Source organism: Xenopus tropicalis, chromosome 3 (genome assembly GCF_000004195.4).
Source record: "Xenopus tropicalis strain Nigerian chromosome 3, UCB_Xtro_10.0, whole genome shotgun sequence".
NCBI lineage: Eukaryota > Metazoa > Chordata > Amphibia > Anura > Pipidae > Xenopus > Xenopus tropicalis.
The window spans coordinates 128,768,437-128,783,112 of NC_030679.2; the positions used below are offsets into that span (position 1 = coordinate 128,768,437).

Consider the following 14,676-nt stretch of genomic DNA (forward strand, 5'->3'; position numbering starts at 1 on the left):
TTCTGCCCCCAATAAGGGGTAATTATATCTTAGTTGGGATCAAGTACAGGTACTGTTTTATTATTACAGAGAAAAGGGAATCATTTAACCATTAAATAAACCCAATAGGGTTGTTCTGCCCCAATAAGGGGTAATTATATCTTAGTTGGGATCAAGTACAGGTACTGTTTTATTATTACAGAGAAAAATCATTTTTAAACATTTGAATTATTTGCTTATAATGAAGTCTATGGGAGATGGCCTTTCCGTAATTCGGAACTTTAAAAGGCATAATCCTTACATTACTTGGGCCCCATAGCAATGCAGAGTGGAAAGAGAAAAGACTCACAGTTTTCTATAGTGATTATTATATTGGTATTTCAGTCACAGAAAATACAGATGAAACAAATTTATCACTACAATGATGATAAATGCATCTGCCTGACAGCACATAAACCACATTGGGGCTTTATGATAAATAGAAATACAGTCCACTGATAGTTTTAGGGTCTCAAGATTTATCATTTCCTTCTGAATCAATTTTCTCACTTCTTCTCCCAAGGATAAACTCAGCCAAGGATGCGGCTATACTCGACAAAAGTAACTCATAAGTCACCTACATTTAAAAAAAAAAGGGGAAAAATGTAAAGTACATGCAAACCCTAAATTTTGGGCACATCTTCCCGACCCGTCAACATCATTAGTACTGCATACAGTATATCCCCTCCTTTTGCCAGCACTATCACATTTTCCTACAATAAATAGCAGCTTTTACTCGGCAGCCATTTTGCCTCAGACAACCAGAGCAAAGTTTCTATGGAAACCAACAATGCCATCTCTTCATTGGTGGCTAGACTGGAGTGGGCGCGTTTAGTAATCTAAGCTGGGAAGATTCCCTGCCTTAGCTTGGAACCAGGGCTGGAACTAGGAGTAGGCAGAAGAGGCAGCTGCCTAGGGCGCAATGATTGAGGGGCGCCAGGCAGCCTCTCCTGCCTACCCTTAGTTCTACTTTGTCATTGCCTCCGCCACTTATCATTAGCGGTGGAGGCAATGACCGATCGAATCGCACCGCCCCCCCCAATGGCTCATGCACGCCAAAGCACAGGAGGAGGTGCAGGGGGGCGGTGCGATTCGATCGGTCATTGGGGGAATCGCACCGCCCCCCTGCACCTCCTCCTGTGCTTTGACGCGCATGCACCATTCGGGGGGGGGGGGCGGGGAGGTAGGCGGAGTTGGCCGACCGGGTTGCCTAGGGCGCCCGGTCGGCTTGGCCCGCCCCTGCTTGGAACTGAGCATGCCCAGTAGTCAACAGCCAAGAATGGCCAATTCTTGGCAACTTTTTCATTGGTCTTCATTTTGTATTTGGTATAGTTTGAGTTTTTTTGCTTTCTTCTTCTTCCTTCCAGCTTTCAAATGGGGGTCACTGACCCCAGCAGCCAAAGAACTTTTTTTCTGTGAGGCCTAAATTTCCCTAGCAACCAGGCAGTGGTTTGAATGAGAGAATATGAATATGGGAATGGGAAGCTGGAAAGAATTAAAGAAAAGGGCAAATAATTCAAAATAAAAAATTAAGACTAGAACATGCTAAAAGTTAACTGAAAGGTGACAGAGCACCAAATGCAAAATGAGGAGTAATGTGGAAGAATGCATCAAGCCTGGACTCTAAGTGCTGCATATCCCCAAGTATCCCCAAGCAAATGTGATGTATTTTGTGTCTTTAATTAGACATTAGGGATGTAGCGAACCTCAAAAAAAAAAGTTTGCGAACTTTGCGAACCCCATAGACTTCAATGGGAAGGCGAACTTTAAAACCTAGAAAAGCCATTTCTGGCCAGAAAACTGATTTTAAAGTTGTTTAAAGGGTGCCACGACCTGGACAGTGGCATGCAGGAGGGGGATCAAGGGCAAAAACTTCTCTGAAAAATACTTTGTTGACACAGCGTTGCGTAAAACCGCAAAGGCAGCTGGCAGACCTAGCGGAAATACGCAGCGTTTTTTGCTATTTCGCACTATTAGCACCATGGAAACGGGATTTGCTTACACCAGTACTAGGCTGAAAAACGCCATGTGTGGCTTGTGCGGCGTTTTTAGGCGATAAAAAACGCAGCGGAAAAAAAAACGCGGCGAACCCAAATTGCGAACATACGCGAAAAGTTCGAACTTGCGAACACCCGATGTTCGCGCGAATTAGTTCGGCGGCGAACAGTTCGCTACATCTCTATTAGACATGTCCATATTTTCCCTAAGCAGGCATAATACTGCTCTCTCAGTACATACAATTACACTCAAAACAGAAAATAATACAAATCTAGGGAAGAATATGTTGGCGCTTTATAAATACATATTAAACAATAATAATAATAATAGTGATGGGCGAAAAAATTTGCCAGGCATGGATTTGCAGCGAATTTCCACGTTTTTTTTCACAAAACGGGCAAAATTTGCCACACGTCCAATAATTGTAGCCCGCGTCAAAAAGAATTGCCGCGTAAGATTCGCTAAACGGCAAAAAATCTGTGAAACGGGGAAAAATGTTGTGCGTCAAAAAAATTGTGGCGCGACAACTTATTTTCTTTGACGCACAACATTTTTCCTGTTTCGCAAATCTTTTGGAAGATTCACAAATTTTTCGGCGAAGCGAAACGGGACAGATTGGCTCATCACTAAATAATAATAATGGGTTGTGTGGCAATGCAAATTCAGTTACTACTGGATTTAATACAAAGAATCAACCCTTATTTTAACATTATGGCTCAATTTCTTCTGGAAAGATGCACTGCATGTATGTTCCTTGCCAAAACTACTCAGCTTGTCGTTACCTTTAGAACAGATCTTCCTGAGTCTCATCTTCTCCGTCATCTACTACTGAAAAATAAAAAATGATAGCAAACATGAGCACATTCCACTAAGCAGTTTCTTTGATTTAAAAAGATAAGACGTGGTCAATCACAAGTAAACTAGGGCAGCATGGGCAATATCTGTGCTTGTGTGATATATAAGTATAGTACAGGTATGGGATCCCTTATCCAGAATGCTCGGGACCTGGGGTTTTCAAGATAAGGGGTCTGTAATTCAGATCTCCTACCTTGTCTGCTAAAAAATTATCTAAACTGTAATTAAACTTAATAGGATTGGTTTGGCTCCAATAAGAATTATTTTATATCTTAAGAGTTAATTATATCTTAGTTGGGATCAAGTACAGGTACTGTTTTATTATTACAGAGAAAAGGGAATCATTTAACCATTAAATAAACCCAATAGGGCTGTTCTGCCCCCAATAAGGGGTAATTATATCTTAGTTGGGATCAAGTACAGGTATTGTTTTATTATTACAGAGAAAAGGGAATCATTTAACCATTAAATAAACCCAATAGGGCTGTTCTGCCCCCAATAAGGGGTAATTATATCTTAGTTGGGATCAAGTACAGGTACTGTTTTATTATTACAGAGAAAAGGGAATCATTTAACCATTAAATAAACCCAATAGGGCTGTTCTGCCCCCAATAAGGGGTAATTATATCTTAGTTGGGATCAAGTACAGGTATTGTTTTATTATTACAGAGAAAAGGGAATCATTTAACCATTAAATAAACCAAATAGGGCTGTTCTGCCCCCAATAAGGGGTAATTATATCTTAGTTGGGATCAAGTACAGGTACTGTTTTATTATTACAGAGAAAAGGGAATCATTTAACCATTAAATAAACCCAATAGGGCTGTTCTGCCCCCAATAAGGGGTAATTATATCTTAGTTGGGATCAAGTACAGGTATTGTTTTATTATTACAGAGAAAAGGGAATCATTTAACCATTAAATAAACCAAATAGGGCTGTTCTGCCCCCAATAAGGGGTAATTATATCTTAGTTGGGATCAAGTACAGGTACTGTTTTATTATTACAGAGAAAAGGGAATCATTTAACCATTAAATAAACCCAATAGGGCTGTTCTGCCCCCAATAAGGGGTAATTATATCTTAGTTGGGATCAAGTACAGGTATTGTTTTATTATTACAGAGAAAAAGGAAATCATTTTTAATTTTTTTTTTTTAATTACCGTTCCGTAATTAAATACTTTCTGGATAATGGGTTCCGATACCTGTATATGTATAGTTTGCAGTCTTAAGTTCATTGACAGATTCTGTAAAGTTGTTAAAAAAAATGTCACTTACATGAAATATGGATTCCTGAGATGTAAACAGGACCAGAACCAGATTTCAAGGTGAAGGTAACTGGGGTACTAAACTCCAAACCATTGACATTGATCTAGAACAAGTGATCGATGTTAGGTTTGTCGGCAGAAACACCATGTAGAACAATAGGGCACAATCCCATACAAATAATAATAGTAGTTTGGGCTTACACAGAGTTTATTACAGAAGGAACAGCTAATTATGGGAAACTGTAATAATACGGATAACAAAAGCAGGAAGACCTATTACAAGCTGAAATAACACCTTGGCGCTTATCAAAGTCATTAAAGGCAGAATAAGCACAGAGTTTATGTCACTTTAACTATTATGAAAACAAACTGGAGTGGCCTCTTCTACTTAGGGTGTGTTATATTAATGTATATGTACATACTGTGTTTGTTCCTGTACTTGGCTATTGCTAAAATGTTCAAACCCCTGACCAATACTCTCATTTTACACAATAAATCTTATACAGTAACAGTATCTGTTTGCTACAAACCCCCATGCAGGTTTCTTTTTTTTTTTTCTTTACAGTGGTTTCTTTAAACAGCAAACCCCACAGGCAAATTGCCATTAAAAAGTAGTGAAATGCTTGTCTTCTCTTAAAGGGATACGGTCATGATTTTTATGGTGTACTTTTTATTTCTAAATGACACTGTTTACATAGCAAATAATTCACTCTGCCACTTATAATGTTATTCTTGAACCAACAAATGTATTTGTATTTGTAATATTGGTGTGTAGGCGCCATCTCAGTGCATTGTGCCTGAGTCTGAGCTTTCAGAAGGAGCCAGCGCTACACATTAGAACTGCTTTCAGGTAACCTATTGTTTCTCCTACTCCCATGTAACTGGAGGAGTCCCAAGCCGGACTTGAATTTCTTACTATTGAGTGCTATTCTGATACCTACTGGGAGCTGCTATCTTGCTCCCTTCCCATTGTTCTGCTGATCGGCTGCTGGGAGGGGGGATATCACTCCAACTTGCAGCGCAGCAGTAAAGTGTGACTGAAGTTTATCAGAGCACAGGTCACATGGCTGTGGCACCCTGGGAAATGAAGAATTTGGATAGCCCCATGTGACATTTCAAACTTAAATAGAAAAGAATCTGTTTGTGCTTTTGAAAAACAGATTCCAATGCAGGATTCTGCTGCAGAAGCTCTATTAACTGATGGGTTTTGAAAAAAACATGTTCTCCCATGTCACAGGTACCATAGGTAAGACAGACGGCCGGAGAGAAGCAATGGTGATTGGCTTTCCTTGAGTTTGGCGCAGTTCCGCAGCAACCACATTTGTTTCATCTTTAGTTTCGGCCCCAAGGCAAATCTACAGAGAACAAACAATTAATTCAACCCCCACCTATAGACCATTTTAGCAATATTTCTTCTGCACCCCTATTTATCCTATAGAGAGTTTAGTGCATTTCATCGAAGATAGTGACACTTTAAAGGCAGGAACTGATTTAATCAAATTAAATTAACAGTGAAGATGTGATTGGCAGAAGGGGTATCATGGTAAAAAAATCATCAGTTTATTATAGTATACAATAACAATCTTACCGTCCACAGTTCCAGCAAATGTTCCAAGAAATCATCCTCAGGTTCAAACACATAGGTCTTGTCATCTTTGCTCAGTACACAACCTACAGATAAATAAGGGTTTTAGACTTTGCTAGATTATTATTATTATTATTAACATTTATTTATAAAGCGCCAACATATTCCGCAGCGCTGTACAATAAGTGGGTTACATACATTGGACATACAGAGTAACATATAAAGCAATCAATAACCGATACAAGAGGTGAAGAGGGCCCTGCCCAAAAGAGCTTACAATCTACAAGGAGATTTGTGTGTTCTCTGAGGAGAAGTCAAGGTTCTCTTCTTCAGCCAAAGGCTAATGATGTTTAACCTTCATATTACCTGACAGCCAATACAAATATACTTTGGGTACCTTTCAAGTGGAATAGACTGTGGTTTTCCTTGGATAACACCTTGCGGTTCTCTTCAGCTTATGATGTACCTTCATATCAACTGATATACAATATGTATTTGTATTGGTCTTGTTTAAAGGTCCCCATACTTCTTCTTCTCCCGATATCCCCACCTATGGGTGGGAGATATTGGGCTAATTCAGTCATTTGTCCCTGGAGCCAACCAATTGAATTAGACTGACGGGTATAAGCGTCGTCGGTTCAGGAAACCACATCAATAAGCCAATGCAGTTCCCCCGATCCGTCGAAAAATCAAACCTGCCCGAGTGAGATCTGGCCAGATGTTGGTCGGGCAGGCCCATCGTTAGTGCCCATACATGAGCAGATACGCTTCTGAATCAATCTAAAGGACCAATATCAGCAGCTAGAATCAGCCTTAAGGCTCCCTGTAAAGGAATGGCCTGTAGCTTGCCTTAGGTAACGCCACAACGTTCTCTTTAGCCAAATGCGTATGTTCTTCATTATTAGTGATAATACCAGGCATGGATTCACTGTGAAATTCCACATTTTGCCATTGGCAAATTTTTTTCGTGAAACTGGTGCAAAAATTTACTGTGACAAAGATTTACCAATTGAAGAAAAAGTTGTGGTCTCACCAAAAAGGTCAAGTTGCAGTCGTGTCAAAAAAAGTTGTGGTTGTGTCAAAAAAATTAATGTGCATGAACACGGTACTCGGTAGCCGCATTTCACACATTTTTTGCAATTTTTCAGCAGTTTCACAAAAATCTTGGTGTAGGGAAACGAAACAGATTCCCTCATCCCTATTCATGATACCTGATGGCCATTACAAGCAAACCCTTAATATTTATTGTATCAACATGACTCAAAAATACATTGTACAGGTATGGGACCTGTTATCCAGAATGCTCAGGACCTGGGGTTCCTGGATAAGGGATCTTTCCATGATTTGGATCTCCACAATTTAAAGCTGTTAAAAATCATTCAAAATACAGGTTCTGTTTTATTATTACAGAGAAAAAGGAAATCATTTTAAAAAATTTGAGTTATTTGCTTATAATAGAGTCTATGGGAGATGGCCTTTCCGTAATTCGGAACCTCCTGGATAACGGGTTTCCAGATAAGGGATCCTATACCAATTCCAGTACTTATATAAAATATCCACATACATGCATCCTACCATTCTATGCTGTAGTAGATGAAAGCTGCATGGCTGCAGGGAAGGCAGCACAGTCTAAAGCATTAATTAGCTGTGTTAATTAGTGTTTGCCATTAAAGGGAAAGTTAACACATTCCCAGTCTGCATTTTTGTTCCTACGTTCAATGTGCCAGTCAATGCAAGTGAATTCTTATTAAATCTAGTAATCCCCTGCAGGTTCCAGATCAGAGCGGGATTGCAGCTGTACCGCGTTACTTACCCCATACCACCGGCGGTTTCTTACCAAACTCGGAATGGATGCTGGAAAGCTGCAGCTCATCACTGGACATTATAAAAAAGCCTTTGTAATAAAACAAAGGTAGCGATAAGATTTATGATTTATATTCATCCACAAGGTGCTAATGGGGTCCTGCAGGTGGTTTCATGGTCCTTTTTACATCCAATCAATAGGGAAATACAAGGATCCTCACTGGCAGGAAGGGGAAGTGGAAAGGATGCTGCAGCGCTTCTTTAACTAGAGACTGAACTAGTGCTCCCACTCGCTATAAAGGCACGGGGTGCCCACGGTCATCGGGCGTAAACAGAGATCAGAATCTTCACTGCATCCTACAGACTCATCTTTCTGGGAACAGGGCTGCCTTTAAAATACAAGACATATGTTAAATCCCTATCCTGGGTGCCTAATCAGCAGTTAATTTGTATACTTGCTGCAGACTGCACTGGTTTCTGCACAAACATGCAGCACACTAGCTACTAATTAGCCGCGTAGTACAGGTATAGGACCCATTATCCAGAATGCTCGGGACCAAGGGTATTCCGGATAAGGGGTCTTTCCGTAATTTGGATCTACTAAAAAATCAATAAAAGATTAATTAAACCCAATAGGATTGTTTTGCATCCAATAAGGATTAATTATATCTTAGTTGGGATCAATTAAAAGGTTCTGTTTTATTTCTACATAGAAAAAGGAAATCAGTTTTAAAATTCTGAATTATTTGATTAAAATGGAGTCTATGGGAGACGGGCATTTCGTAATTTGGAGCTTTCTGGATAAGGGGTTTCTGGATAAGGGGTCCGATACCTGTATATGTATTATTTATATGTCTGCGTTTAAAGGAGTGAGGTGCAATGCCAGTGTGGCACCGCTCATGCAGTACAGGTATCAGACCCCTTATCCGGAAACCCATTATCAAAATAATGCACATTTTTAAAAATGGTTTCCTTTTTCTCTGTAATAATAAAACAGTACCTGTACTTGATCCCAACTAAGATATAATTACCCCTTATTGGGGCAGAACAGCCTTATTGGGTTTATTTAATGGTTAAATGATTCCCTTTTCTCTGTAATAATAAAACAGTACCTGTACTTGATCCCAACTAAGATATAATTACCCCTTATTGGGGGCAGAACAGCCCTATTGGGTTTATTTAATGGTTAAATGATTCCCTTTTCTCTGTAATAATAAAACAGTACCTGTACTTGATCCCAACTAAGATATAATTACCCCTTATTGGGGCAGAACAGCCCTATTGGGTTTATTTAATGGTTAAATGATTCCTTTTTCTCTGTAATAATGAAACAGTACCTGTACTTGATCCCAACTAAGATATAATTACCCCTTATTGGAGGCAAAACAGCCCTATTGGGTTTATTTAATGGTTAAATGATTCCCTTTTCTCTGTAATAATAAAACAGTACCTGTACTTGATCCCAACTAAGATATAATTAATCCTTATTGGGGGCAAAACAAGCCTATTGGGTTTAATTACTGTTTGAATAATGTGGCAGCGCCACATTCCCAAGCAATACCCCCCAGATTGGTTATTGCAGCCTTACCAGCTATACCTGGGGCAATGGTTCTGCCGCTGACTTAAAAAATCCGCTGCAGGTTTTGACCACTTTTAAAAATTATTACATAGCTTTATAACTACACATGATTTTTTCACAGTAAATAACAGCAATGAAAAGTGTAAATCTAAATTTGTAGATTGTAAGCTCTTTTGGGCAGGGCCCTCTTCACCTCTTGTATCGGTTACTGATTGCTTTATATGTTACTCTGTATGTCCAATGTATGTAACCCACTTATTGTACAGCGCTGCGGGATATGTTGGCGCTTTATAAATAAATGTTAATGTAATGTAAGTCTAAATAAGCCAACAACCAATCAGATGTCTGCTTTGAAATAAGCAACCAGTAAATCATCATATTCAGCATCTTCACTAAGTCATAATTGTGATACGGTTGATGTAAAAGGGAAATAAAAGAACTGTTTTTTTGTAAATGCTTCTTGTGGCATTAAATATGTCGTTCCGATCGGATTAGACTTTTGCTGCAGAAATCTGTACGACTGCAGCGAATTTTAGTTTTGAGTCATTGATTGCAGAGTTCAGCCAATAGGTGGCGCTGGTGTCCAAGATCAGTTGAACCTGTCACAAGGTTTGGAGGATTTGTACAGAGAATCATTTATTTTTATTGGCTGGGAATCTTCTGGGAAAGACAATGATTGAGAATGCCCAGTAACTAAGGCGATACCTATAGAAAGGTTGGAGCCTCCAGCTTCCCTACACAGGCCGTGCATATTTTAGTTTCGATATTAAGTTACATAGAGTTTTACAATAATTTATAACACTAGGGGGCTTACGATTATAATTTAATAAACAGGACTTAAAGAATGTTTCAAAAAAATACAATATGTGAGCCCTGGTCTCAAGAGCTTGCAATCTAAAGTCATTATTATTAATGTATTATTTTATTTGCACCCCCAACCCCTCACCTTGCAGACATTAGATGAAAAGTCAGGCACAAGGCTGGAGGCCATGGAACTCTGGGACTCCTCAGGTTACTTAAAATGTTTTACAACTGAGGGGGGGGGCATTATTTTTTATAAAGTGGTTCCGGTGAGTCATGTGACACAAATGACATCACTAAGCACAGATTATAATTGATGCAGTCACTAAGCTCTGTTAATATAGTGAATATTGTACCCCCTATTGTAACATAAGTCACTAAGGAGTTCCATGATGATCATGGTTTTATTCAGCTCTTAAAACTCCCAGGTGATTTCTAATATTCTCCCATTTTACCAAAGGGGGGACCTTTTTTTGTAATACACAAGTTCCAGAGAGTCATATGACATAAATGAGCACCAAATATAGCTTCTGACATTACTATGCACCGTTTATACGGTTATAATTTATAGGATATTTATTATTAGGATATCTTGTGTATTGTAAGAATATAAACGACAGGATATTCATGGCTCTATCTATCTGCAGTATCTGTGTATGCACTGTCCAGTTCCCTGTCTTTTCTGCCTCCGGCTTTGTTTTCTTTTATTCTCTTATACATCACATTTTCCCTTATATCTAGCACCGCAGGCAGGAGAGAGATGCAGCCCCCAGGGCTTTGTGGGGCATTAGATTTCTTTATTTGCACAACAGCGGGGAGTAACATTCATAAGATTACTGAACCAGAAGAGCTAATGAAGTTACAAAAGCACTTGGCCACGTTGGCCGATTATTAGGGGCTGCACCAGTCTAATGGGAGGTCATTTATCAAAAAAGTCACCTGTAATATCCTCATCGCTATTTTTAACAGTCTAATGGGAGTTTCATGAGTTCTGTAGCAAACTGAAAATCTGCCCATTGTCTCCTATACCAGTGCAAATAAGTTACTACCCTCCGTTACCTCTGTGTAAGTGGTAACCTGCACTACTGGCTTTATAACAAGCACCTATCCTCATATGTGACTGGGGTGTCACTCTGACTCTGTCATCTGTTTCTGGTAAGGGTTATTTTCTGCTGTCTGTGGAAGAAAATTAAACTTACCAGAATGAAATTAAATTTACTGCACTCCCAGTTAGTCGTGCATCCTCACCCCAGCGGGCAGATTCTCTGAGTTGTACAGACTCCTATTTGGAATTTCTACCTAAACACTGTATATATATATATATATTATACTCACGCTTGTGGGCTGATAAAACTAGCCATGCTAAGCTAGCCTAATGCAGGGGGTAAAGGCTTTTCAGCACATTGCATGGATGGCAGGTTGGCAATGTTAATGATCATAAACTAAAATTCAGTGACGTCACGGGCTGGGCCTATGATGTCATGGGGTAGGGTTATGACACGGCAGTCAGCGATTAGCCAATCCCCACATAAATCTAGGAAAGTCCTGAGTGGTTTTACAAATTCGGAAATTTGGCCCAGACACCCCTTCTGAAAACTGGGCTATCAAGGTCAAAAGTGATTGGGTGGCAGTCACAGGGGAAGCTTAAGGGGGACGGGGTGGGCCAGTGGACTTACTCTGTTGTCGCAGGTGGGGGGGATGCGAGCAGACAGGGGGAAGGGGATGGGGTGGGTAGAGTTTGTTACTCTGTGCTGGGCCCCTCCAAAGATTTTTTTGTGGGGGGCCCCAGCACAGAGCAGTTACACCACTGCTAAAAAACTCTAACCTCTATATTTGAACATTTATGTACTTCCACAGAAATTACATTACTAATTGATATGGGGCCAGGGAATGTGCTTTATACAAACCCTCTGCTTTGTACAGACAGAACATGTGTTGGAAATACAGGAGCCACACTTGGGGCAGAAGATTGAAACATCTGTCTTATTTACCATCTGGATAGTGCAGCTCCTATCTTTTTATACAAGCAGGACAGGGGTGCAAGTAGGGGGTATTTATGTGAGCATGGGGGTTAGTGGCCTGGCCTAGGGGTGTACAAAAACAAAATCTGTCACTGGATCATTTTAGCTTTTAGCTTCACTCCATTCTCCCCCCAATGGCAGAATAAACAGATCATCAATTCTGCATGTTTACAAGCTATGGGTTGGGTTAATAGTATTTATTACAAGGCAACAATTTATCATATTCTGCCCAGCAACAGACATCTTGTATTCCCTAGGTTTTCCACTTACTTGCACCTCTCCAATAGTTCCTCTGGCCCATACCATGAGCCTATTGTACTACGGTCCTGTTTGTTTTTTTAAAGGTCGTCCTGTATTTGCCAGTTGATGAATTACAGATACGGCTGGTTGCGCCTGGAGTGCAGAGACCTACAGCAATTTCTCTATGGTGGGTTGCATGTGTTTATTTGCACATTTGTTACCCTGTCCTGCACATAATATATGAGGTATGTGGACAACTCATTATAATTATTTGGATTGATTATTTAAACCATACATTGCAGATGCTACATAATGCATTTGTGGCAACTTTATGCTTCCTACTTTATGCCAACAGTTTGGGGAGCAATACCAGGGCCATACAGATTGGGCATGGAAGAACCTAACTGGCCTGCCCTGACCTGGAACCCTGACTCTGAGTCAGGCCCGATCCCCAACATTACTCCCCAACCTCACTAATGGCCAAATAGAAGCAAATCCCACCAACAAGGTCCCAACACCCTAGTGGTAGCCTTCCCCAGAAGAGCAGTAAAGAGAGTTGCAGTTCAGAGAGGACTAACTCTATATTAATGCCCTTGGTTTGTGAATATGATGTTGGATGGACAAGTGCCCGGATATAGTACTTTTGGCCATATAGTCTCCTTTTTATTGGTGGTTTGCTTGTGAATTCCATTCAGATTTTCTATAGGGGTTAAAAAGCCCAGCTAGCCCACTGAAAGAGAAATAGGGATTAGAGCTATATTAAGTCTCACTAAGACCTCACCGTTAGCTCACCCTTCCATTAGTATACAGATATGGTTTATATTATTGCAGGGTGACAATAGCAAGTTTGGCATATTAATATACATATAGATATATTTTGGGCTCACTTGTCAGTTGATGTTCGACTTCAAGTCCCGTAAGCCTTTTGCCATAGTGCCTGGATTGTGCAGCTACACAATAACTCACTGGCTGCTGCGTGCGGAACTGTGTGTGCGTATGTATGTATATATATATAATATTAACACATAGATCACCAGTATACATTCATCTAGACAGCGGCCTCTTTATTCTGGATTCCTGCCCATCCCTCACTCCTCATGTCAACCACACCAGGCTAGAAACTCTTATATTTATTTCATCTGAACTACAGTCATTGCAGTCTGTTCCATGAAGCAAACGGTGCAATTACCATTAGGTACCCCCTATTGTAAAATATTAGGATATTAGAAGTCACCATATAAAGGATGTAGTTTGAGTGTTTTTCAGGGTCGGACTGGGGGGTGCAGGGCCCACTGGGGCTCCCGCCCCTGGGGCCCTGCAGGTGCCTCGCCGGCCATGTCCCCTGCACCCCCTACACCCCCATTCCCTGCAGGGGCCCCCCTAACCCCCCTGGAGTGTCCCCCACCCGATGTCCTCCCCTGAGCGCAAGGAAGTTTAACACATCAGGGGAGGAATGGTCGGCCGGGGGAGCACTGGCAAGGGTGAGGTCTGGGCCGCCGGCATTTTTGGCTAGTCCGACCCTGGCGTTTTTACACTCCATACAGGTCAGGGAACTACAAGTTGGCTTGACAAGAGAAACATTCATTATTTTTTTCTTATATTATATGGAGTCATGTGACACAAATGATATGAATAAACATGAAATTTAATTAATCACTAGGTACAGCGTTAGATTTGGGGCTTTGGGGTCCACCAGGGCTGCCACCCCAGGGGCCCAAAGCCCCCTCAGGGGGCCACCACCCCAGTCATGAGGTCCTCCATGCAGTATATCTAACACCACTATTCTCCCACCCCACGTACCTTATACTTTCCCTTGCGGCCACAATTAGGGGGAGGTCAGGGGGGGCTTGACCAGAGTTTCAGGTGGCGAGGGGGTCTGGGACAACGAGTCCCACCTGTTTTTTTTTCTCAGTGTCACGCCGGCCCGCTGCAAGGTAATTTATCAAAAAAGTCACCTGTAATATCCTCATCGCTATTTTTAACAATACATTTCCGTAACTGATTACATTATTCTGACTCCAATTACTGTGCACAGACCTCATCAAGTACCATTTATAAATATGTATATCACAGGATATTCACCACTCTTGTGTTTTATATGGTCATATAAATAACAGTAACAAATCTATAACATTGATATAGATAATTTGCCGGCTTGAACTGAAGGGGCCAAATCAGCAGCTTTAATCTGCCCGTGTATGGTCAGCTTTGGGGGATCCCACTTATCTCCTTAGATCCCAAGGTTATCAGCTCTGATCTATATTACAGGCTTCCCTGGTTTCTATGCAGATACACAGTGCCAACCCGAACTAAATACAAGTCAGCTTTACCTCTCACCTACTGTACAATACTGGATATGATGCCTCTAATATTAAACACGCTGGGTGATATATTTGGCATTTATCAGTGTGTCTGGCAGGGGCAAAAATAATCAGTGATTTATTAGAGCTGCCATTCCCTATTCTGCTCTGTGGCCTTAGACCTCACATCAGTTCTTTGTGTTGAAGGAA

At 40.7% G+C, this 14,676-nt stretch overlaps 1 protein-coding gene across 2 annotated transcripts; it reads right to left on the reverse strand.

The window, feature by feature from the left end:
• Nucleotides 1–330: 330 nt before the first annotated feature.
• LOC100495408 (nucleoplasmin ATPase-like) lies at nucleotides 331–7,963 on the reverse strand. Of its 2 annotated transcripts, none has more exons than XM_031898148.1 (6): nucleotides 7,536–7,963; nucleotides 5,726–5,808; nucleotides 5,379–5,492; nucleotides 4,148–4,241; nucleotides 2,799–2,841; nucleotides 331–595 (listed from the first exon to the last, which is right to left on the reverse strand). In XM_031898148.1, exons 1-5 carry the CDS (start codon nucleotides 7,603–7,605, stop codon nucleotides 2,801–2,803), a joined length of 402 nt encoding a protein of 133 aa, XP_031754008.1. In that variant the 5' UTR covers nucleotides 7,606–7,963; the 3' UTR covers nucleotides 331–595; nucleotides 2,799–2,800. The 2 variants fall into 2 exon arrangements, with proteins under 2 accessions (XP_031754008.1, XP_031754007.1); XM_031898147.1 differs by having other exon boundaries at nucleotides 2,799–2,844; nucleotides 7,536–7,960.
• Between the last annotated feature and the right edge of the window lie 6,713 nt (nucleotides 7,964–14,676).

What these genes read in the sequence shown, in the direction of transcription:
- LOC100495408 (XM_031898147.1), bottom strand. Translation starts at nt 7,605, where the DNA reads ATGTCCAGTGATGAGCTGCAGCTTTCCAGCATCCATTCCGAGTTTGGT. An exon ending in GAAACCGCCGGTGGTATGGG is followed by an intron (nt 5,809 to 7,535) that starts GTAAGTAACGCG and finishes ATTTATCTGTAG; the next exon opens with GTTGTGTACTGAGCAAAGAT. An exon ending in GGCCGTCTGTCTTACCTATG is followed by an intron (nt 4,242 to 5,378) that starts GTACCTGTGACA and finishes CACTTGTTCTAG; the next exon opens with ATCAATGTCAATGGTTTGGA.